Source organism: Emys orbicularis, chromosome 2, assembly GCF_028017835.1.
Source record: "Emys orbicularis isolate rEmyOrb1 chromosome 2, rEmyOrb1.hap1, whole genome shotgun sequence".
Lineage (NCBI taxonomy): Eukaryota > Metazoa > Chordata > Testudines > Emydidae > Emys > Emys orbicularis.
In genome coordinates this window covers 52670334-52695290 of record NC_088684.1, presented here as the reverse complement: position 1 = coordinate 52695290, position 24957 = coordinate 52670334, and the positions used below count along the sequence as shown (strand labels likewise).

The 24957-nt window shown below is 42.5% G+C and overlaps 1 protein-coding gene across 1 annotated transcript in view; it reads right to left on the bottom strand.

Moving 5' to 3' along the window:
• The window catches only part of ZNF704 (zinc finger protein 704), a 145725-nt gene that overhangs the window by 23577 nt on the left and 97191 nt on the right, over positions 1–24957 (bottom strand). Inside the window, exons 3-6 of the mRNA XM_065399938.1 lie at positions 9534–9637; positions 3894–4126; positions 1297–1397; positions 42–303 (exon numbers count right to left, since the gene is read on the bottom strand). Coding sequence (XP_065256010.1) covers positions 42–303; positions 1297–1397; positions 3894–4126; positions 9534–9637 — 700 coding nt within the window. The remainder of the gene's footprint in view (positions 1–41; positions 304–1296; positions 1398–3893; positions 4127–9533; positions 9638–24957) is intronic.

Genomic DNA, 24957 nt, shown 5'->3' with positions numbered 1-24957 from the left:
GAATTCTATTAACTAGGTTAGTTCACTGTCACTAACTTTACCTGGTAAGCATGATCCGTGTGTACGAGGTAGAGATTGGTAGGAGCTGAGCGGCTCAGAGGCGTCATCAATTTAGTCTCAGTTTTGGCACATGAAGTTTCAGGACGGTTTGCATCTTGGGTGGGAAAAGGAGGAGGAGATCCTAGAGATGGAGAGACTGGAGAAAGGCTGCTTAAGCCATCCGCTACCGAGTCTGTGTTGAGCCTGATCTCTGTGTAGTAAAAATCTTCCTCTCCATCACTGTAGTCAGACTCTCCTACACGTCTAATTCAAGAAAAGACAAAACACATATTACTATACTAAGGCAAGACTGTTGAATTTCAAGGTTAATTTTTGAAGTCCCAGTTACATAGCAAATAAATTAAATATATGAACATTTAAGCTTCAGCTGTGCTTACTTTTATAAAGAGTGATGTGTGTATCATATAAACATTTTACTCATTTGCAGGGAAGGGCCTGACAGAAGTCTTGTGTAGTCTTTAGAGCAGGGGACTAGGAGTCAGTCTTCTGCGTGGCATTCTTGACCCTGCCACTGACTCATTTTTTTGACTGTGGACCCATCACTTAACTTCTGTGCCTCAGTTTACCCATCAGTAAATTGAGATACTTGCCTCATGTGGTAAATAGCTAATGTTGGTAAAGTGCTTTGAGATCCTCACATGAAGTATAGCTATGGAAAATACAGAGTATTTGTCGTACTAGTAGAAGTGATAGCAAAGGTGGGCAGTCACCAGTTTCATTAGTAGTATTTCCACTAGTAAAGAAAGCCACTTCCTCTACCTTGGAATGGGACTTTGACTCTAGAAGGAGTGGTGCCTTAGAAATCCCTAAAATGGATTGTGGAGGCATCAGTCATTCATCTGGAGTAAAGGCTCTGTTGAGATTTCAACTTAAAATTATTAAATCCCTTTGTTGCATATGGAATACACTGTGTCACTGCACCAAATTTACCTCACTTACTCTTAGTGTACAGACTGAGTTTTCAAAAACATTGGAAGTGAGGAGTTTAGGACTTAGAAGTAGGTAAAACGACTCCTTTTTGAAACCACTGTGTTGGTTACACTCATGCCACATTTCTGGGGTAAAGGGGATTGTTAGTTTGTTTTTTAAATGGCAGCTTAAATTCTGATGTAATCACTTGACTCCAGAAGCTGGTCCAGGGTGCCTATGCCTCCATCTGGCCCTGCTTGTGTGAGCATTGAAGAATCTGAAAATGGGTCAGTACCAAATCTCTTCAAAGAAGGATTGTCCTCTTACCCAAGATGAATGGTCCGGATGTGTTTCTGAATCCCTGCAGCTGTGCTCAGTACCTTTCCACAGTTTTTCCATAGGCATTTGAACATTACCTTCATGGAGTTCTGACAAGTTATAAGAAAAGCAGGTTTAAAAAAATATGCTATTATTCATATGTTCACATGAAAGGTAGGAAAAATTACAGATATACACCGTCACTATATGTTACTCTATCCTAAACCGGGCCATATTCTGCTGTCAGTTACACCAGTGTAAATCTAGAGTACACTGGTGTGATTCTGCTGAATTCAACAGAGCTACTCTGGATTTATACTTGGTGTAACTACAGCAGAAATTGGGATCCCCCTGAAACATTTCCTGGATCATTTTGCAAGAAAACTTAGGGCCAGATTCTACCCCTAATTAAAGATCTTGCAGCCCACTGACTTCAGTCAAGCTATATTGGATGAAAAAGCAGAATCTGGCTCTTGAACACGTGAAGGATAAGTGGCCTGATTTTCAAAGGAGCTTAATACCCACAGCTTTCAATGACTTCCATAGGAACGGTGGGTGCTCAGCATCTTGGAAAATAAGCCCACAAATAGTGTTAAGTATAACAAAGAGCCACCTCCCACTAACTTTGTAGAATGATAAATAAAAACACTGGAAAAAATTAGATATAAATAGAGACACACCCACATCTACACACACAAGGCAGTGTTAAGAAGGCAACAGTCAGCATGAGACTGGATCTCATGAAACCTGCCAATTTTCAAGAATTTACTGCTTTCCCTGGCCATGGAATAGTCCACTTCTATAGAAACTGTTTTACTGTTATAGGCACCTTCTCTTCTCCAAATTAGTGAGTTCAGAATATTAAGATAGTCAAGCAATTACCTGATCATTCTTTAGTGCTTTTAACTCCTTCCACTCAGACATGTACGTGATTTGGTGGGGAATGGGTTGAATTTATGGCAAAATGTAAACATTCAACTTTCTTGAGGGGTGGAAGTGGAGTACATGACATTGTCCAAGATGTGACTCCACAAAGCAGAGGTAATTTGACACTAACTGATTAGGCATTCTGTTACTCCTAATTGGTGAAGTTATCAATCGCTTTATTTTCACATTTACACTTTGTGGACCGACAGCACTAACAAACCAGTAATTAGATCATAAATATTTTTCTTCAAAGTGCAAAGTCACAATCAGACAATTACTAGTCAGGGACAGAATGAAAACATAGGAGAAAGTGAATTTGCTATAGGTGAGCCCTACGTAATATCATTCATTCCTTATACAAATTTGATGTTTGTTGTACAGGCCAAAAACTGAAAACACCAAAACAGACCATTAAGTATAAAATGTTTGTGGCAGGTATGTAAAATATGAATAACGAAACAGTAAGAATGGCAGTTGTAAAACCATCTGCCTAATCATTGCTGAACAATCAGAACAATGACAAGCACAGCTTTAACTGGGTAGTAAAAACATTACAGCATTTCTTTTTCTCTCTCTGTCCAGCCCCTAACCCCTGAGTCACTTCTGGATTTATTTAATAACTAACTTTTAATTTATCATAGCAAATGTGTTCTCCATACTGTTTTTTTATTTAGCAACAGGGAACAGTATTTGATATCAACCTTGCAAAAGACGTCTCAACAAAGGCAAGAGTGATTGTGGGACAGCAAATGAGCAACTCCTGTAGCAAAAAGATGAATCCGATCGGGTTTAAAAATCATCATTAAAACTTCATCCTGCCAGTGGTGAGGCAATTATTGCTCTCGGTCTGATCCAGAGAAGAAGTCACCAAGAAAGGATAAATACCTTGTTTTCCTCTTTCTCACACAGAGCTCTTTTTCATCTTGCTATGTAAAATCTATCCTGTTGTGTTAGGAGTGAAGAAAGCTTGGACTAATGCCATCTCTTTGTTTTCTTCTTCAAGAGAGGCACTTTGCTTGCTGGCATAGTGATGGGGGAAGGGGAGTTACATACCAAATTAAGGCATTTGGTTTAGTTTAATTTATTTAGTTGTGAGTGGCCACACGGATCCTTCCCGGAGTGAGGTTGATTTCAGTGAAGTTCCCCTAGGGATGAATTTGGCCTGATGACATTATACAGATTCAGTTTGTCTCCCCACCCTCCCCATATGTTTGTTCTGAGTGCTTCACCTAATTATGGCATCTGATAAGCTAACAGCATTTTCAGCAAACTAGAAATACAGGGCCAAATCCTGCCCTGTGATGGCAAAAAGGGAGAGGCTGCCTGTTGCAGCCTGTCCCAAAGGTATTTGCCAAAGCAGGGCAGAAATCCCCTGCGTGGCCAGGGGTCTCTGCAGGGAGCATCTTGCTGCTTCTCTGGGCAGGAGCTGTGTGTGTCCCCAACATCTGCTAGCAAACACTTGGTGCCGATGGCAGCATGTGCATTAGCCAGAGGGGTGGTGTTAGGGGGGACATGCTTCATGGGCTAGCGCATACCCGAGGCTATGGAGAGTATCTGTCTAGCAGCTGAAACTCCCTGCAGAGTTGTTTGTTTGATCTTTTGTGGTTTTTTTCCTCCCTCCACCCCAGCAGAACAGGATCCCAGATGTGTAGCGCTGTGGAGCTGCACAGGAGGCTAACCTTTCTCTTCCTAGGGATGGGTTCATCAAAAAGGAGATTACTGGTTTCAGCTTCATCAATACTATCATCTGCCTGAGAGGGCATTCGAAAGGGTTTGAAGCTATCAGCAGACAGAGGCGGAGATGGGGTGGATGGATTGGACTGATCACTGGGTGCACTCCAGCTCCAGTATCCACTACTGCTGGTACTAGAAGGCACAAATCCTCCTTCTTTCCAAGATCCATTCAGGGATTCTGTAAGAACGGCAACAACAGGAGTTAACAAATGTCATGAGTTAAAGCTAAGAAGATCCGTTTGCTTTTATCTGGTACTCAGTTACCATGTTTACCTTACCTTAGGCAGAGAAAAGCCAGAGAACTCAGTTTGCAAAGAGAACAGACTGATCTTACTAAAATTTGTTTCCGTAAAAAACCCACCTGTGATAAATGAAGGGGTGTAGGGTAGCTCCCTTTTATGGACACCCAGCCAGCCAGTTAGCTATAAAGTCCCACTTGGTGGCAGGACTGGATTTTTGTGTCCCTAAAAGGTTTGTGCATATGCTGTTTAATTGACTGGTGGCAACAGCTAATTTCCTTTGTTTGTTTTTTCTCAGCTCTTCCCGGGAAGGGGGGTGAAAGGGCTTGAGGGTACCCCACAGGAAGGAATTCCCAAGTGTTCTTTCCTGGGTTCTAAAAGGGCGGGTGGGGGATTTGCACTTGGGAGGTGGCAGCATCTACCCATCCAAGGCCAGAGAGAAGCTGTGACCTTGGGAGTTTAATACCAGCCTGGAGTGGCCAGTATTAATTTTTAAAATCCTTGTGGGCCCCCATGTTTTGCACTCAAAGTCAATTTGTCAATCAGCCTTGACACCACCTTTCTAGAAAAGAAAAAGCTGAAGCGGGGAGACAAAAAACTATTCTGGAATATAACTATATCTGGAGCAGTCAGATAGAATGGTGATGAGTGCTTGATTCAGGAAAGCATTGAAGCACATGCTTAATTTTGAGCATTCCTAGGACATACTGACTTCAGTGCGATTTAAGCATATGCTTCACTACAATCATGAATAGGAATGTTTTCCCTGAATAGGGCCTAAATTGATAGCTAAAATAAATTAGATTAAAAAATCAAATCCCCTCCCTTTGACTGGCAGAAACTCGAAATGTGCTATATACATTCCCCAATCTTAAGCTTCTGAGTATGCCTAAATCCTTGGTTTGTAATCTCAGACACCCCCTCCCCCAAAAAGAGGCACACACACAGGGCCGGCTCCAGGGTTTTGGCCGCCCCAACCAGCAAAAAAAAAAAAAAAAAAAAGCCGCGATCGCGATCTGCGGCGGCACTTTGGCGGGAGGTCCTTCGCTCCGAGCGGGAGTGAGGGACCGTCCGCCGAATTGCCGCCGAATAGCTGGACCTGCCGCCCCTCTCCGGAGTGGCCGCCCCAAGCACCTGCTTGCCAAGCTGGTGCCTGGAGCTGGCCCTGCATACACAGCCCCAAAACACAACCCATATCTGTAAAAATGCTGTCATCAGGGCCGGCTCCAGGCACCAGCCTGGCAAGCAGGTGCTTGGGGCGGCCACTCCGGAGGGGGGCGGCACGTCCAGCTATTCGGCGGACGGTCCCTCACTCCCGCTCGGAGCGAAGGACCTCCCGCCGACTTGCCGTCGCAGATCGCGATCGCGGCTTTTTTTTTTTTTTTTTGGCTGCTTGGGGCGGCCAAAACCCTGGAGCCGGCCCTGGCTGTCATCAGCCTACTGTTAAAACACCAAACAAACAAAACTGCTCCAACATCAACCTCCTGGTGTGTCAGTGTGTTTATGTATCAGATCTTTATTTATTTATTTAGATGTATGTGCCCTGGAGCAGGAACCTTCCCCCCGCCCCCCAATACAGTGCCAAGTACTCTGCTGGTGCTTAGCAAGTAAATAATAAAATTCAGTATTAAATGTGAGACTGGAATTTTTCCAAATCTGACAGTACCTGCAGTTTTCTGTCCTTCACAAACTCTTCCTCACTTTTTCACTTTTTAACACACAAGTCTCATTCTCAGTGGTAGTACAGGCACAAGAATCATTTCCTTCACTCGTTACCAAAAGCCTCATCCAAAACCCACTGAAGACAACAGAAATCTTTCCACTGTCTTCCATGGACTTTGGATCAGGCCCTAAAGCATGAGCAATTATTAAAAATATCCACTGCTCACAACACTGGGCCCAATCCTGCAAACATTATGCTCATGTATAATTATACTCACTTATGTGCTTAAGGGTTTGCAGGATCGGGATCAGAGTGCAAAATGCGGGCAAGTTAGTGAGCGCCACAATTCCTTTTGAAAATGTACAAATAATTAGCTCATTGCTGACGAAGCACAAAATAATACATTAGAACATAATGCAAAACTGTTTCAGTTTGTGGTTACAGCCCTTCAGAATTCTTGTGTGTTTCTCCTTTTTTCTATTTTTTGAATGATTTGCACTTCAGTCCCATGACAAAGCTAAGCAGCACATCTGGTATCAACTTGTGAACTTAGCACCATTTAAAAATGCTGTTTGTTCAGAAAAACAAAGGAGGAAACATGCTTTCAAATGTAATTTTCTGACACATTGATGGCAGTGCTTTGTGTTCTCTGGTTTTACAGCTTCCCTTTACCTCAGTGAGATGGAGATTTAATCAAGAACATTTTTGAAAAAAGTAATATACAAAAGAAAATGACTGAATGAGGTTGACAAGAAGAAGAAAACAAACACAGTGGGCCTGATTTGCATTTACACTAACACATTTGGCAGTGTAAAGGAGCCTTAAAATAGGTATAATTGTAATTTACTTCCACTTTAAGGCCCCTTTACATTGCCAGAGTGGTATAAAGGGGGCTAACTGTAAATGAGAATCAGACCCAATATTACTGGTTTGTGGGGAAAAGGGCCATATTCTGATCTAGTTTACACAGAGGTAAATCCAGAGCAACTCTACTGTAGAGCAGAATCTAACCTAAATATGAACACTAAAACTATTGTTTTTAATCTGCTAAGCAAAATGTAACAATTTCCTTACAGTGCTAGCTGCTTCCTATTTTGGAAAAAAAAATGCCCATGTACAATCAATCACTACTAAATTACATTACTGATATCAAAATAATGTTAGTATAGTCCAGCAATACTAAAACAGATTTAAATTATTAAATCCTTACTCACTCTTTTCTAAGGACTCACTCAGGCAAAACTCTCATTCAAGCAGTGATAAATTTTGCCTGAGTAAGAACTTCAGAATTCGGCCCACCATTCTTGCAAATGTTTGAATAAAAACTTAAAATTTCATCTTTCCAGTATTTAGCAAATATTCAAATGGTATATGTAGAAATATCATAGAGCACTCAAAACTGCATCAGAATGAATATCAAACTCAATTATCCATGACCTTGTACATATTAACAACAATTTAGTAGAACTTATCAACTGGGAGAGCTGATCAATCAAAAGCTACTAGAGAGCATGCGTTGATGCTCTCTTGTTGTTATTTCTGTCTTTAAAGTGTTGGAAGGTGTTCAGATGCTAGGGTTGGGGGAACTATCTAAGTACCTAGATACACAGATTCCCAGACAGTGGGCATGTCATACTGAGTGAAGGAAATTAACATTTTTATGAAAGATGAAGAATTGGCTTCAAAAGCAAGGGTTTCTCAAACATTTTCAAAGTGTGGACTCCATCTTAATAGAAAGATTGTTTTGTGGCTCACTCCCACCTCCTCCACCGATTCATGATCAGTTAATATCCCTACTGCAATTGTTTACAGTAGGAGAGTATTTAGTACATAGTTAGCAGCTGGAAGTGAGGAGGAAGAGCCAGCACACATGACCGGCTAGCTCTCCATGGACCTCCAACAAGTGCATCACCGCATCAGGATCTCTGCCACATAATATTATAGATTTTTAAACCCTTACAAGCCCTCTCAAACTATCAATGACATTTTCTTATCAATTTCATTATCAGATGTTGAAAATACCAATTGCTTATCAGATTTATGAATTGTTTTATACTTGTGTTGTGTTCATGTAATCAAGTGTCTTATGGGTAGGGCCCTACCAAATTCATGGCCATGAAAAACATGTCACGGACTGTGAAATCTGATCTCCCTCCATGAAATCTGGTCTTTTGTGTGCTTTTACCCTATGCTATACAGATTTCACAGTGGTGACCAGCGTTTCTCAAATTGGGGGTCCTGACCCAAAAGGGATTTTCAGGGGGGTCACAAGGGTATTTTAGGGGAGTCATGGTATTGCCATCCTTAGTTCTGCGCTGCCTTCAGAGTTGGGCGGCTGGAGAGCGGCAGCTGTTGGCCAGGAATCCAGTTCTGCAGGCAGCAGCGCAGAAGTAAGGGTGGCAATACCATACCATGCCATCCTTACTTCTGCGCTGCTGCCTTCAGAGATGGGCAGCCGGAGAGTGAAGGCTGCTGACCAAGGACCCAGCTCTGAAGGCAGCAGCACAGAAGTAAGGGTGAGAATACCGTACCATGCCATCCTTGCTTCTGTGTTGCTGCTGGCGGCGGCTCTGCCTTCAGAGCTGGGCTCCCGGCCAACAGCTGCCACTCTCCAGCCGCCCAGCTCTGAAGGCAGCGCTACCGCCAGCAACAGCATAGAAATAAGGGTAGCAGTACTGCAACCCTCCCTATAACAACTTTGTGGGCCCCCCCCACAACTCCTTTTTGGGTCAGGACCATACAATTACAACAACATGAAATTTCAGATTTAAATATCTGAAATGGTGAAATTTATGATTTTTAAAATCCTATGACCATGAAATTGACCAATATGGACCGTGAATTTGGTAGGGCCCTACTTATGAGATTCATGAGTTTGGTTGCATGTTGTCTGAGAGAAATTATCCTGGAAACAGATCCACAGGATGGGAACTAAGGCCCCGATTTTTCAATCTTTCAATCTTTTCAGCCTTGAAGTTGTAATCAGGTCTCCGGGGGGAGGGAGATTACCCTGCCTTCTCATATTGCTAAATGGGAAATAGGACCTGGCTATATTCTGACTGGGGAGGATGTGGGTGGGTGGGGACAGTATGGAAAAGGCTGAGAATCACTGCCATATTGACTTCATGTATATGTATAAAATAATCTGATAATCTGGAGAACTAACATTTCAGGACGGTCAGAAGATCACCACTGTACTGATCCTCCTCTGGTCTTTCCTCCCATGCAGGGGGTGAGCTAGGGCTACAGATGCTAGAGCAGCTCCACTGCCACTCGGAAGCCATATTCTCATGTATGGGGTTTTCTCCGGTAGCACCTAGAGACCTCTACTAGGTCAAGGCCCAAGTGTGCTAGGCACAGTATAAACACAGAGTAAATCACAGTCCCCTCCAGAGGTGGATTCTGCTCCTCCTTACTTACCTGAACTCTCTCACTAATCCTCAAGCTTGCCTCTAGCTCCCCTAGTGGATAATTACAATGGGTACAACAGGACAACTGGGCAGCTATTTTTCTTTTCCAGTTGAATTACTACTACTGGGGCAGATAAGGATACTTTATCCCTACCATATTTATTCAGATGTGCTATGTGCCTGCCACAAAACGGAAAGTAACTTTCAGATACTCAGTATAATGTATTACTACCACTTCTTACAATCCCCCAAAGTATTATGTTATAAGTTTACCATTGGGCCGTACAGGAGGGCTGTGAACCAAAGGGCTGGTGGATAAACTGGTTAGTACCATAGCTGCTGTCACTTTATCCATGTCCAGTTCTTCTGAAGATTTTCTGAAACACAGTCAAAGGAAGGCAGAAAACATCTCAGTAAATGACTCTTTCAGAAGTTTAATGGTAGGTCTAGTCCTAGGGTTGCCAACTTTCTAATCTCACAAAACCAAACACCCTAGCCACGCTCCTTCCCCAAGGCCCCACCCCTTCCCTGAGACCCTGCCCCCCACTCACTACATTCCCCCCTCTCGGTGGCTTGCTCTCCCCCATCCTCACTCACTTTCACTGAGTTGGGGCAGGGGGTTGGGGTGCGGGAGGGGGTGAGGGCTCTGGGGTGGGGCTGTGAATGAGGGGTTTGAGGTCCAGGAGGGGGTTCCGGGTTGGGGGGAGCTCAGGGGTTTTGGGTGAAGTTGGGAGCTCCAGCCAAGGGATTGGGAGTGCGGGAGGGGGCTGCGGTGCAGGAGGGGGTATGGGCTCTGGGTGAGGGCTCTGGGCTGGGGCCGGGAATGAGGGGTTCAGGGTGTGTGAGTGGGCTCTGGGCTGGGGCAGGGTGTTGGGGATGCGCGTGTGTGTGAGGACTCTGGCTGGGGGTGTAGGCTCTGGGGTGGGGCTGGGAATCAGGGGTTTGGGGTGCAGGAAGGGGCTCCAGGTTTGGGAGGGGGGCAGGGGCACAGGTTTACCTTGGGTGGTTCCCGGTCAGTGGCACTGCCTGTCCCGACTTTGCCACGGTTCCCGGCCAATGGGAGTGCGGAGCCTGTGCTTGGGACGGGGGCAGTGTGTGGAGCCCTGTGGCCCCCCCCCGCCTATGATCCAACCTGCTGGCTGCTTCTGGGGCGCAGCGCAGTGCCTCGACAGGTAGGGACTAGCCTGCATGAGACCCACAGCACCGTCAACCGGACTTTTAACGGCCTGGTCGGCGGTGCTGACTGGAGCCGCCAGGGTCCTTTTTCAACTGGGCATTCCGGTCGAAAACTGGACGCCTGGCAACCCTACCTAGTCTACAGGACACTGGAAGATGGCAACAAAACTACTCAAGCAGAGAATCAGAAAAGAACCAGATATGAAAGTTTGTGTCAATCACCTACTGTATACTAAAGTTGACTACTTTTAGCAAATCAGCCCAAATCAAAGGGAAAAATACTGGAAATGAAAATGGGTTTGCATGAAAGATGTTGTGAACCTCTCTATCTCTTTGTTACCCCAGTGAGGCCCCATGATTTCAACTACTCATGTGCTTAAGTGCTTTTCTGGATTGAGGCCTAAAGAAGCAAAGGTAGGGCAGGTCAAATAAACAGCACTCTCAGCAGAGTAACAGGATACCTGGAAGCACTCTTTAATTTCAAAGCTAAAATTGAGTGGGACAGATTTTATTTTATTTTAGTTACTTCTGCTTAATGTTATTAAGTCAACACACTGTGACGTTGTGCAGTCTATATGGTTTTATAAAAACATGATAATAAGTGAATATAATGTAACTGGGATAGTTTTATAAAGATTTGATAATAAGTGAATATAATGCAACTGGGATATGCTTCGTGCAAAAGGTCTCTTGTAAGGTATCATTACAAAGCTCATAATCTACTGAGTGTGATCATCCTATTTGTAGAAATGTACCACTCTTGTATCTAAAACTAGAAATATAAAACATAACTCTGAGGGCCTGTTGTAATTATGTAAAGCGTGGGCCATTAATGATGGTTTGGAATCTTGATGACTCCCATTAACAAGGACCATTGTCTGCAGATGGCTGTGTTTACCTGTTAGTCTTCCTGTATATGTGTGTGCTGGCAAGTGGGCAATGAAGTCTTGCAGTGACATGTGATCATGTCACCTGAACTGGAATCCATCTTTAACCTGGTGCTTTTCCAGTGAGGGGGGGTGGAAACCCAGAGGGACAAAGGGTTCCCGCCTTATGCAAAAAATATATAAAGGGGTGGAAGAGAACAAAGGGGGAGAGAAGCCATCATGAAGAATCCCCTAGCTATCACCTGAGCTGCAACAAGAGCTGTACCAGGGGAAAGAATTGTGCCCAGGCCTGGAAGGTGTCCAGTCTGAGAAAAAGCTTACTGAAGCATCTCTGAGGGTGAGATTATCTGTATTCAGTTTGATTAGACATAGATTTGCGCATTTTATTTTATTTTGCTTGGTGACTTACTTTGTTCTGTCTGTTACTACTTGGAACCACTTAAATCCTATTTTCTGTATTTAATAAAATCACTTTTTTCCTTATTAATTGACTCAGAGTATGTATTAATACCTGGGGGAGCAAACAACTGTGCATCTCTCTCTATCAGTGTTATAGAGGGCGAACAATTTATGAGTTTGCCCTGCATAAGTTTTATACAGGGTAAAACGGATTTATTTGGGTTTAGACCCCACTGGGAGTTGGGCATCTGAGTGTTATAGACAAGCACACTTCTGTGAGCTGTTTTCAGGTAAACCTGCAGCTTTGGGGCAAGTTATTCAGACCCTGGGTCTGTGTTGGAGCAGACGGGAGTGTCTGGCTCAGCAAGACAGGGTGCTGGAGTCCTGAACTGGCAGGGAAAACAGGAGCAGGGGTAGTCTTGGTACATCAGGTGGCAGCTCCCAAGGGGGTTTCTGTGATCCAACCCGTCACTCACTCACTCACACACACACACACACACACACACACACACACCATTTTCACTTTATCATCACTTGGCCATTAGCTTAAAAGACCGGTTAGGTTACAGAACAGACCCACCAACCAACCAAGCAACCACCTGCTTTAAGATAAAAAAATCTTTGAAAATCTGGGGCTAGATTCAGCCCTAGAATGATCTGTAGCACAAGGGTCCACAGGGGACAGTAAGTCTACCAGGACTGGGACTGTGACAGCTAGCTAAGGGGCCTGGTGTGGGCTAGCATCTTCCCAAAAGTGGGCAAAGCCTGCTGTGGCAGGGAGAGTGAGGACAGCTGATTCTCAGAGAGTTTCCTATATAGCCTGAACTTCAATTTAAAGCTACCCATCTGCCTGGCAGAACCTCTGAGTAAGTAGCAGTGCAAAAACTGCCTGGGGCACAGTGTCCCCTGCTGGTTAAGACAGGCACGGTTTGCCTGCATTAGCAGGGATGAATCAAGCCTCTAGAATAGATATATATTCAGGGCAGAGCTCTTGTTCCATTTTTGTGGCTGTAAAAGTGGCTCTCTTTATATTACAATATACTTCAAATAGCACTTCCATTTACATTCTGCCAAACTACTCCAAGAGACACACAATCAGGAAAATGTAAATGTATTGGAAACAAATTTCTGAAAATAGACTGCACCAAAACAAAACTACTGAACATCACTAGCTGTGAATTCAGCTGTCACAGAGGAACTCTATCAAAAAGCAAAGAGAGAAAACTCACGTCTAGGTGGGAGAACCCCAAAAATTCACATTCATGAACCAATAATGCCAATGACTGGACTTTGCAAATCAGTCAGCAAGTGCACACACAATAAAAAACAAGGTTCATGAATCACAGAATACACTTTGATAACTGAATTTGACAACTATAGATAAATTCCTACTGTTTATTATACTTCATAGCCCATTAGTAGATTTACTGGCCATTAATTTTTAAAATAATGAATTCCTGGTAATTAATTTTTAAAATAATGAGTTCAGTACAAGGCTTTGCTATTACATTTTTGCTGGGCAGTTGGGAGAGACTACTAATTTTTGGTGTGAATTTGAAAGTATGCAGATCAGTGAGGTTCTACCACATATTTAAAAACAGAACAACTCTCGGAGTTTTGGATTAGCCACTTGTTGGTCAATCATTATAAAGTAATTTCATCCTGCATATGGGGCACTGTTTTATGAAATACAGGATTTAACTCACTTCATTTGTATTCCCCTCTTCCCCCTCCCCGCCCCCGTTTGTGTTTGCTTTCTGTTGCTATTCTAGCAAATGAGTTTGTTGACAGGCATGTTCATCTTAAGTGGATAGCTTATACTGGTGACTTTGCAGAAAGGGAATTGGAAAACATTTGGTTGGGCCATTCACTACAACGCCCAAGATTTATTGTGCAATCTGATTACTTCTGTGTCAACAGAGGATGGGGGGGAAATTTTAGCCCAACAGAGGAAATGCACCAGGAACAGATGCAGGCCTTTGGGGAACGAGTTGGAGGGCAATGGATAGTAGGAAGGGAAAAATCTTTGATGTTCCCTGACCAGGGCTGTCATATTTAAAAAGGGTTAATGGGATGACCCAGGCAATTATAGGCCTGTCAGGCTGACATTGAATGCAGGAAAGATAGTGGAACAGCTGATACAAGATTCAATTAATACAGAATTAAAGGATGGCAATATAATTAATGCCAATCAACATGGATTTATGGAAAATAGATCCTTTCAAACTAACTTGATTTCTTTCTTTATTGAGATTACAAATTTGGCTGATAAAGGTAATAGTGTTGATGTAATATACTTAGACTTCTGTAAGGCGTTTGACTTGGTACCGCACAACATTTTGATTAAAAAATTAGAATGCTATTAAATTAACATGGCACACATTAAATGGATTAAAAACTGGCTGATAGGTATCAAAATAAAATTGTAAACAGGGAATCATCATCAAGTGGGTCTGTTTCGAGTGGGTCCTGCAGGGATTGGTTCTTGGCCCTACACCATTTTAAATTTTTATCAATGACCTGGAAGAAAACATAAATTTATCACTGATAAAGTTTGCAGATGACACAAAAGTTGGAGGAGTGGTAAATAATGAAGAGTACACATCACTGATATAGAGTGATCTAGATCGCTTGGTAAGATGGATGCAAGCAAACAATGTTTTAATATAGATACATCTAAATATTTATCTCTGTGAATGAAGAATGTAGGTCATACTTAGGATAGGGGATTGTACCTGGGAAGCAGTGACTCTGAAAAAGATTTGGGGGTCATGGTGGATAATCAGCTGAACATGAACTCTGAGTGTAGTGCTGTGGCCAAAAGGGATGCATAAACAGGGGAATCTTGAGTAGGAATAGAGTTGGTATTTAACACCGGTGTGACCGCTGCTGGAATACTATGTCCAGTTCTGGTGCTCAGAAGAGCAATTCAAGAGGATGTTGATAAATTGGAAAGGGTTCAGAGAAGAGCCACGAGAATGATTAAACGATTAGAAAACCTTATAGTGATAGACTCAAGGAACTCAATCTATTTATCTTAACAAAGAAAAGGTTAAGGGGTGATTTGATTACAGTCTATAAGTACCTACATGTGAGTGACCCTAACCACCCTTGTATTCACCCTTACACACTATTGTAATAATCTTTGTACAAAATATACTTATGAGGTATCTTTTCAATACTAATAGCTCACTGATGAATAATACTCTTGTATGATGTATGTATGCAGTGTGTATTAAGAGAGTTATGGATATATGCTGGTGTTATGACTAAAATGTGTTTAAAGCTAGGCATGTCGGGGGAACTGGTAAACAGGTCTCCCCTAGACAAAATAATGTATTTGCTTCTCTGACCAGCCTGGTCATCAGGCAGCAACAAAGAAGGTACATTTACATATAATCAGTAAAACAGGGCCATCAAACTAACAAGAGGGGGAGATTGCAGGAAAAAGAACAATTTGCATTTTAGCAAACACCAGCAAGGGAAGAAAGAGTATCCAGACTCCACTGCACCTTCCTCACAGCTTGAATAATCTTTACTTTGAGAGGTAACCCTCAGAAGAATCCACTTCACAGGTTTATTGGTCTATAAGAGAGAGGGGCTGAAACTCAAGTGATAAGCAATTGAATCAACACTGTATATAATAGTACTATATTATAAAAGTGTATAAAGTGAGGTCTTTTCTGAAAGCTAATGACACGCTGATGATTAATATAATTGTAAAATGCATGTATTATCACTATATGAGGAAATATGGATACTTAATGATATTATGCTTTAAAGTCTGTATCCAAACAGGGAGAAACAGGTTCCCTGCCAGACAGGGAGAGAAAGCAGCTATTTACCTCACTCCTATGAAAATGAAGCATGATGGAATCAAAACAACGGGAGCCCAATTTACATACAGAGGGATTGGAAGCCCACAGGAAGGGAAGAACAACATGAGGTCATCCTCCCTCTTGAAACAAAGACACTCTGGAATTTTGGAAGATAAGCAAGGACAGAAGCCATCTTTGGCATCCATCACTAGACAGCCCAAGAGAACAAAGCTCTTGCAAACAGAGAAAGATGGGTCTTTCAACGAAGGGGAGGTTGAAGTCTCTGGAAACTAAACACAAGTAAGAAACCTGCTTAGGCAAAGATCTTTCACTTAGGAAGACAAGGGAAGCAGCTTCTTGTACTTACATGGAAAGTCTTGACTGAGGGAAAGTCAGCTATGACTGCAAAGAAGATTGGTGAGAGAAACTATCTTGAACAAAGCCTATACCTTGCAAGACTAAGTTTTAGACTTTTAGATGTGTGTTTTCACTTATATTTGCTTGGAACCCTTTCTAACTTTATTCCTTTTACTTGGCACCACTGAACCTATGACCTATTGTCAATAAATCCGTTTTATATTTTACTATAAACCAACTCTGTGCTGTGTTTGAGGAGAAGGGTGTATTTACCCCGGTAAAGTTAATAAGCTGTGATGTGCTCTTGTGTCTTCAAATGAACAAAATAACCTTATTATTTCTCCAAACTGTCCAGGAGAGGCATGGACATTGAAGAACACAGAGTTTTGCGAAAATTTGGGACTGGGTGTGTTAGGGTCACCTTGCCGGTTGTAACCAAGGCTGGTGGAAGCCAGAGTGGGGCTGTAGACAGAGCTGCTGAACCAGGACTGTCTAGGACGCAGACACTCAAGTTGTGACTTACATGCTAGTAGGCTGGTTGAGATCATCCCAGGTTGAAGCTATAGCAGCAAAGCATTGTACAGCATCCAGGCTTAAAAAGCAAGTGGTGCCACAACCCCTTACTAGTCTACATTGCACCCCAGAACTGTTACAATGGGGAACAAATGTTTTGATAATAGGCTCTTTAATCTAGCAATAACATGATCAAATGGCTGGAAGTTAAAGCTAGATAAATTCAGACTGAAAATAAGGTGTAAACTTTTAACAGCAAGGGTAAGTAACCATTGGAACAATTAACCAAGGGTCGTGGTTGTTTTCTCCATCACTGCCAACTTTTAAATCAAGATTGGATGTTTTTCTAAAACACATGCTCTAGGAATTATACGGGGGAAGTTCTATGGCCTGTGTTATACAAGAGGTCAGACTAGATGATCACAATGGTCTCTTCTGGCCTTGGAATCTATGAATTTATGAAAAGAGAAGTCATCCTGCATCTTCAGCCTGGTTAATGTGCAGCTGCTTGTTCAATAAAGAAGGAGCAGTACGAATATCACACTGCCTCAATATCCCTTCCATATGATGCTGTCGTTCAAAGTATTTTTCAGGAAATCTTCCTTGACCTTCCAGAATAATCCCTTTAGCAGTAACTAATCTAACAGAAATACATCTTGATGATGCCTTAGCTTTTATAGAACTCTTTTCATCCATCAGTATATCTCAAAGCACTTTACAAAGGAGTCAGTATCATCATCCCCATTTTTTTAAAGGGATTCGTTTCTTTCCCAAAACATGAGACAAAATACAAACAGAAGGTTGAAAATGTATACTGTTTCTAATTTCCCCCCCAATTATAACTGACACTCTGAACCAAATTAATTTTAGCATTCCCAAAACATGTCTTAAAGCAGTGGTTCTCGGGAAGCGGCGTGGGCCGAGAGATGTGCTGGCCGCCCTTCCCGCAGCTCCCATTGGCCTGGAGCGGCGAACCGCGGCCACTGGGAGCCACGATCGGCCGAACCTGCGGACGAGGCAGGTAAACAAACCGGCTCGGCCCGCCAGGGGCTTTCCCTGAACAAGCGGCGGACCGGCTTTGAGAACCACTGTCTTAAAGTACTGTATGTAGCCAGTGAGATAACATCTACACAGAACAGCATCTACCACTTAATTTTTAGTAAAATTTAAGCTATAGAAATTTGCTGTTATATAATTCCAAAATAATATTCAGTTGTTTTCTTCTCCCAAGATCCTTCAAATATTGAAAGTTTCAAAGAACAGTTAAAACCTTCTAATAAAATAGATACTTTTACAAAATATATTTGTTTAATGTTGCAAGTCTATAGTTCAGTAACTGCCAAGAAATCAAATGGCCCAGGGTCAGCTTCATGGGAATACTCACATGAGCAAGAAGACTAGGACTGGGCCCTCAGAAATGATTCAGTCAGTTTCAAAACTGACCCCAAGGGTTGTTGACTGTTTTTAGCATTTAAGTGTTTTATCAATCTGAGCCAATATATACCCAACTTTTTTGAAGCTAAAAGAGTAGTATCAAAAATATGCCACAGTTTCTAGAGATAGTAACTGTATGATAGCCAAGGTATTTGGGCTGGTTACAGATTATGGGCGAGATTTTGTCAACGTTATTCACGTAATGTAGTACCTTACTCCTTAAATAGCCCACCTGAAATCAATGGGTTATTTAAAAAAAATAGCAATATTCATTTTTAAGTAAGGGGTGAATAGTATGGGGCCTTACAGAATTAATACAGTGGTTAATGCAGGGGTCGGCAACGTTTGGCACGCGGCTCGCCAGGGTAAGCACCTTGGCGGGCCGGGCCAGTTTATTTACCTGCTGACGCGGCAGGTTCGGCTGATCACGGCCCCCACTCGCCGCGGTTCGCCGTCCCGGGCCAATGGGGGCGGCAGGAAGCCGCGGCCAGCACATCCCTCGCCTGCGCCGCTTCCCGCCGCCCCCATTGGCCCGGGACAGCGAACCGCGGCCAGTGGGGGCCGTGATCGGCCGAACCTGCCACGTCAGCAGGTAAATAAACTGGCCCGGCCCGCCAGGGTGCTTACCCTGGCGAGCCGCATGCCAAAGGTTGCCGACCCCTGGGTTAATGGGTTGTAGATACTAGGTACACAGGAACATAAGTATTGCCACACTGGATCAGACCTCTGGTCCATCTAGTCCATAATCAAGTCTCTGACAGTGGCCATTGCCAGATATTTCAGAGGAAGGTACAAGAATCCCCAATAGGTAGAATCATAGAGTTAAAAGGGACCACCAGGGTCATCTAGTCTAATCCCTGATAGATGTGTGGAATAATCTCCCTCAATGACTATCTCATTCTAATCCCTAATAGTTGGAGATTGGTTAAATCCCTGAAGAGATATATTTATATATAGGCTGCTAGGTAAAAGATTAAAGTCCAGGACTTCCACGGTAGCATTCTCTGAAATGCTTCCAGTTCCACACACAAGGCCAGTTAGACAGGCAGAACTGCAGGGTCTCAATGCATGGATGAGATGATGGTGTGGGGAGGAGGGGTTTAGATTTATTAGGACCTGGGGAAACTTTTGGGAAAGGGGAGCCTATATAGGAAGGATGGGCTCCACCTAAACCAAAATGGAACCAGATTGCTGGTACTTAAAATTAAAAAGGTCATAGAGCAGTTTTTAAACTAAGGGCTGGGGGAAAGTCGACATCCCTGTGGCAGAGGAGCATGGTTCGGACAGAGACATCCCTTAGGGGAGGATCTATTAATAGAGAATCTCTATGTCCTAGTAAGTAGGAGAGGATGGAAGATAAAATATGGATAGGACTGGATGAGAAACAGTCAAATGAAAAAGAGTCCCATTCAATTACATCACAAAATGGAAGACAGCTGAAAAGTGACAATTTTTTTAATTGCTTATATACAAATGCTAGAAGTCTAAATAATAAGATGAGTGAACTAGAGTGCCTCGTATTTAATGAGGATATTGATATAATAGGCATCACAGAAACTTGGTGGAATGAGGATAATCAATGGGACACAGTAATACCAAGGTACAAAATATATTGGAAGCACAGAACAGGTCATGCTGGTGGGGGAGTGGCACTGTATGTGAAAGAAAGCGTAGAGTCAAATGAAGTAAAAATCTTAAATGAACCAAACTGTACCATAGAACTTCTATGGATAGTAATTCCATGCTTGAACAATAAGAACATAGAAATAGAGATATACTACCGACCACCTGACCAGGATGGTGATAGTGACTGTGAAATGCTCAGGGAAATTAGAGAGGCTATAAAATAAAAAATTCAATAATATTGGAGGATTTCAACTATTCCCATATTGACTGGGTACATGTCACCTCACGACGGGATGCAGAGACAAAGTTTCTGGACACCTTAAATGACTGTTTCTTGGAGCAGCTAGTCCTGGAACCCACAAGGGGAGAGGCAATTCTTGATGTAGTACAGGGGTCGGCAACGTTTGGCACGCCCCTCGCCAGGGTAAGCACCCTAGCGGGCCGGGCCAGTTTATTTACCTGCTGACGCGGCAGGTTCGGCCGATCGCGGCCCCCACTGGCCGCGGTTCGCCGTCCCGGGCCAATGGGGGCGGCGGGAAGCCGCGGCCAGCACATCCCTCGCCCGCGCCGCTTCCCGTCGCCCCCATTGGCCCGGGACGGCGAACCGCGGCCAGTGGGGGCCGCGATCGGCCGAACCTGCCGCGTCAGCAGGTAAATAAACTGGCCCGGCCCGCTAGGGTGCTTACCCTGGCGAGCCGCGTGCCAAACGTTGCCGACCCCTGATGTAGTCCTAAATGGAGCACAGGATTTGGTACAAGAGATGAATATAGCTGAACCACTTGGTAATAGTGACCATAATATAATTAGATTTAACATCCCTGTGGTGGGGAAAACACCACAGCAGCCCAACACAGCAGCATTTAATTTCAGAAAGGGGGACTACACAAAAATGAGGAAGTTAATTAAACAGAAATTAAAAGGTTCAGTGCCAAAAGTGAAATCTCTGTGAGCTGCATGGAAACTTTGAAAAGACACCATAATAGAGGCTCAACTTAAATGAATACCCCAAATTAAAAAACATAGTAAGAGAACTAAAAAAGTGCCACTGTGGTTAAACAACAAAGTAAAAGAAGCAGTGAAAGGCAAAAAGGCATCCTTTAAAAAGTGGAAGTTAAATCCTATTGAGGAAAATAGAAAGGAGCATAAACTCTGGCAAATGAAGTGTAAAAATATAATTAGGAAGGCCAAGAAAGAATTTGAAGAACAGCTAGCTAAAGATTCAAAAAGCAACATCAAAAATTTTTTTAAATACATCAGAAGCTGGAAGCCTGCTAAACAACTAGCGGGGCCACTGGATAATTGAGATGCTAAAGGAACACTCAAGGACGATAAGGCCATTGCAGAGAAAATAAATTAATTCTTTGCATCAGTCTTCATGGCTGAGGATGTGAGGGAGATTCCCAAACCTGAGCCATTCTTTTTAGGTGAAAAATCTGAGAAATTGTCCCAGACTGAGGTGTCATTAGAGGAGGTTTTGGAACAAACTGATAAATTAAACAGTAATAAGTCACCAGGACCAGATGGTATTCACCCCAGAGTTCTGAAGGAACTCAAATGTGAAATTGCTGAACTACTAACTGTGGTATATAACCTATCATTTAAATCAGCTTCTGTACCAGATGACTTGAGGATAGCTAATGTGACACCAATTTTTAAAAAAGGCTGCAGAGGTGATCCTGGCAATTACAGGCCGGTAAGCCTAACTTCAGTACCGGGCAAACTGGTTGAAACTATAATAAAGAACAGAATTATCAGACACATAGATGAACATGATTTGTTGGGGAAGAGTCAACATGGTTTTTGTAAAGGGAAATCAGCTCTCACCAATCTACTAGAATTCTTTGAGGGGGTCAACAAGCATGTGGACAAGGGTGATCCAGTGGATATAGTGTACCTAGATTTTCAGAAAGCCTTTGACAAGGTCCCTCACCAAAGACTCTTAAGCAAAGTAAGCTGTCACGGGATAAGAGGGAAGGTCCTTTTATGGATCGGTAACTTGTTAAAAGATAGGAAACAAAGGGTAGGACTAAATGGTCAGTTTTCAGAATGGAGAGAGATAAATAGTGGTGTCCCCAGGGGTCTTACTGGGACCAGTACTATTCAACATATTCATAAATGATCTGGAAAAAGGGGTAAACAGTGAAGTGGTAAAATTTGCAGATGATACAAAACTACTCAAGATAGTTAAGTCCAAAGCAGACTGCAAAGAGTTCAAAGGGATCTCACAAAACTGGGTGACTGGGCTACAAAATGTCAGATGAAATTCAATACTGATAAATGTAAAGTAATGCACATTGGAAAACATAATTCCAACTATACATCCACTCATTGTACAGTGGCAGTCAAAAGAGCTAACAGAATGTTGGGAATCATTAAGAAAGGAATAGATAATAAGACAGATGAGAAGGGCCCCATCTCAAAAAAGATTTTGGAAAAGGTACAGAAAAGGGCAAAAAAAAAAAAAAAGATTAGGGGGATGGAATGGCTTCCGTATGAGGATTAATGAGATTGGGACTTTTTCATCTTGGCAAAGAGATGACTAAGGGGGGATATGATAGAGGTCTATAAAATCATGACTTGTGTGGAGAAAGTAAATAAGGAAGTGTTATTTATTCCTTCTCATAACACAAGAACTAGGGGTCACCAAATGAAATTAAGAGGCAGGAGGTTTAAAACAAACAAAAGGAAGTATTTCTTTACACAACACAGAGTCAACCTGTGGAATTCTACCAGAGGATGTTGTGAAGGCCAAGACTATAACAGGGTTAAAAAAAAACCCTAGATAAATTCATGGAGATTAGATCCAGCGCTGGCTATTAGCCAAGATGGGCAGGGATGGTGTCCCTAGCCTCTGTTTGCCAGAAGCTAGGAATGGGCGACAGGGAATAGATCACTTGATGATTGCCTGTTCTACTCATTCCCTCTGAAGCCCCTGGCATTGGCCACTGGGCTAGATGGACCTTTGGTCTGACCTAGTATGACTCTTGGCCTCAACGACACCGTGTGGCAATGTGTTCCAAAGTCTAATTTTGTGTTGAGTGAATTTATATCTTTCAGTTTCACTGAATTTCCCCTTGTTCTTGCATTGAGACGAGGAAAACAGAAGTTCCCCATCTACCTGCTCTCTAAAATTCATTATTATACTTTTAGCATGTCCCTCTTATTCATCTCCTTCCTAAGATAAACAATCCCAATCTTTCCAGTTTCTGTTCACATGAGAGATTTTCCATTAATGAATTATCTAAATATGCTAAATCCTCAAGCTAGCGAGGGATATGCTCAGTGCTACTGAAAGGGCTTGGGGGTAAGGAGGTTCTAAATCACCTTTGGCTTCTCCTGATGATATGGCCGGATGGAGGACAGTTCAATAGCTGGCTGTAACACACTGCTGGGGACACCCAGAGCTGTGAGCTACTGTGTTACCTCTCTGCCTCAGCAAGAGAGAGTTTTGCTGGCGATTAGACTGTGTGTCAGCTCCCTGCCAGATCAGTCCATCTTCCTCATCAGCAAACTCCTCAAGGCTCTCCCGGCCCAAACCTCACCTCAATGAACTCCAGCCTCCAAGCTCCTCAAAGATGTTTTTCTGCAATGCACAAGTCCCCATTACTGTACATTCACAGAAGATATTAAGTTCTCTGATCTATTAAATAGTCAGTACATCACAGTTTATTAATTTAACTGGTGTAAATACACCCTCCCCCCTTTGAACACAGCACTGAATTGGTTTATGGCAAAGGTCAATTAACGGGAGAGCAGGGATTTAGTGATACCAAGTAAGAGAGAGAAGGTAGCGATGGTTACAAGAATCTAAATGTAAAATTACAGTTATTGCTCTGCATTTACATCAGCCATATGAAGAAGAAGATTCCCACTCTCCCATTACCAACCCTTTCTCCCTCCAATACAGCCAACTAATCCATGGTTTGTCCTATCCTGACTGTGGCAAAGCAGGACTTTTGATCCTATCTAGCAGTACTCTATAGTGTCAAAAAGAAGGACCACTATGTCTTCCAGTCTGTTCCCATATATTTTACAGAGCCATTCACTGGATTATTCCAACTACTGTAGTGTCTATCCTGCTTTTTAAGGAACCCAGTGCTGGTGATTTACTGATAACCTGCATTCTGTTGTCCAGCTGGACTTAGAATTGTTCCCTAATGCATTTTAGTTTGAGATGATTAATCTTTGTTTTAGGTAAAATTTTACTATAATAAAGGTGGCAAAATAATTCCTTAATTTCATTTATATTAACATCTCAAAAGCCATTTGTTGTTATGTTCCATTTGGAGGCCTCTCTCTTCTATATTACATGAGTAAAATTTGCAAAACTGTGCCTTAAATTGCACTTCCAAAACATTCCAAACAGGTATATGTCTGTGCAAACCCCACATGCTTTATAAGTCTGGATATGATGAAGTTAGCAGTGCTAGTGCTTGTTGGAGTGGCATAAAACTGAAATGCTCACAGACTAAAGAAGGGAAAATAGCATTGTGCCTTTGCTCAGGAAATAAAGAATGTAAGATGAAGTACTGACATCTGGTGGAGTTTTGGACTACACATACTCTTTTAGTGAACTTCGAGACACTGTATGTAGGCATGTTACCCCATGGTTGTTTTGCCAGAGGAGTGGAGAGTCTGAATTGTGTTGTGTTAAGTATTTTAAGAAGGTTATAATGACTCATCTCTATGATGTCAAGTATCAGAGGGGTAGCCGTGTTAGTCTGAATCTGTAAAAAGCAACAGAGGGTCCTGTGGCACCTTTAAGACTAACAGAAGTATTGGGAGCATAAGCTTTCGTGGGTAAGAACCTCACTTCTTCAGATGCAAGTAACTTTACTTGCATCTGAAGAAGTGAGGTTCTTACCCACGAAAGCTTATGCTCCCAATACTTCTGTTAGTCTTAAAGGTGCCACAGGACCCTCCATCTCTATGATGTGACAGTCCTAAAACATTATTGTGTGTATGCCAGCTTTTCCAGGTTCATCTTCTATTAAATATCAATTCAGCCTTAGAAAAGTTATCAACAAACTCGTGGGGCAATCAGATTAAACACAGGTTTAGTCATTTACCTTTAGTCCTATATGTGGCTACTTGTAATAATTAAAAAAAAAAAAATAGCAGGACATTCGTTGTGACCCATTACAGGTAAAGTTTGTTGCCTGATCTTTAGATTCTGTATTAATTATATTGATTTTTTAAGAATCCCCAGTTATCACTTTGAGTGTTGATAGGTTCTTGTCCCAAGACCAGGCCTAGTATTATTTAAATTATTATATAGTTGGGAACCCTGATGTGCACAGTTGCAATATTCACACTATAGGAACTCTTTTATATTTATAAATATAATTTATTAATATATTTTGCACAGTCACTAACACCCCAACTTTGTCAGACAGATAGAGATACTACAGAATGTTCATCTGCACATCCGTATACTCACACCATCTCTTGAGAACAACCTGAAATGTTAGCCATCACTTCCTCATC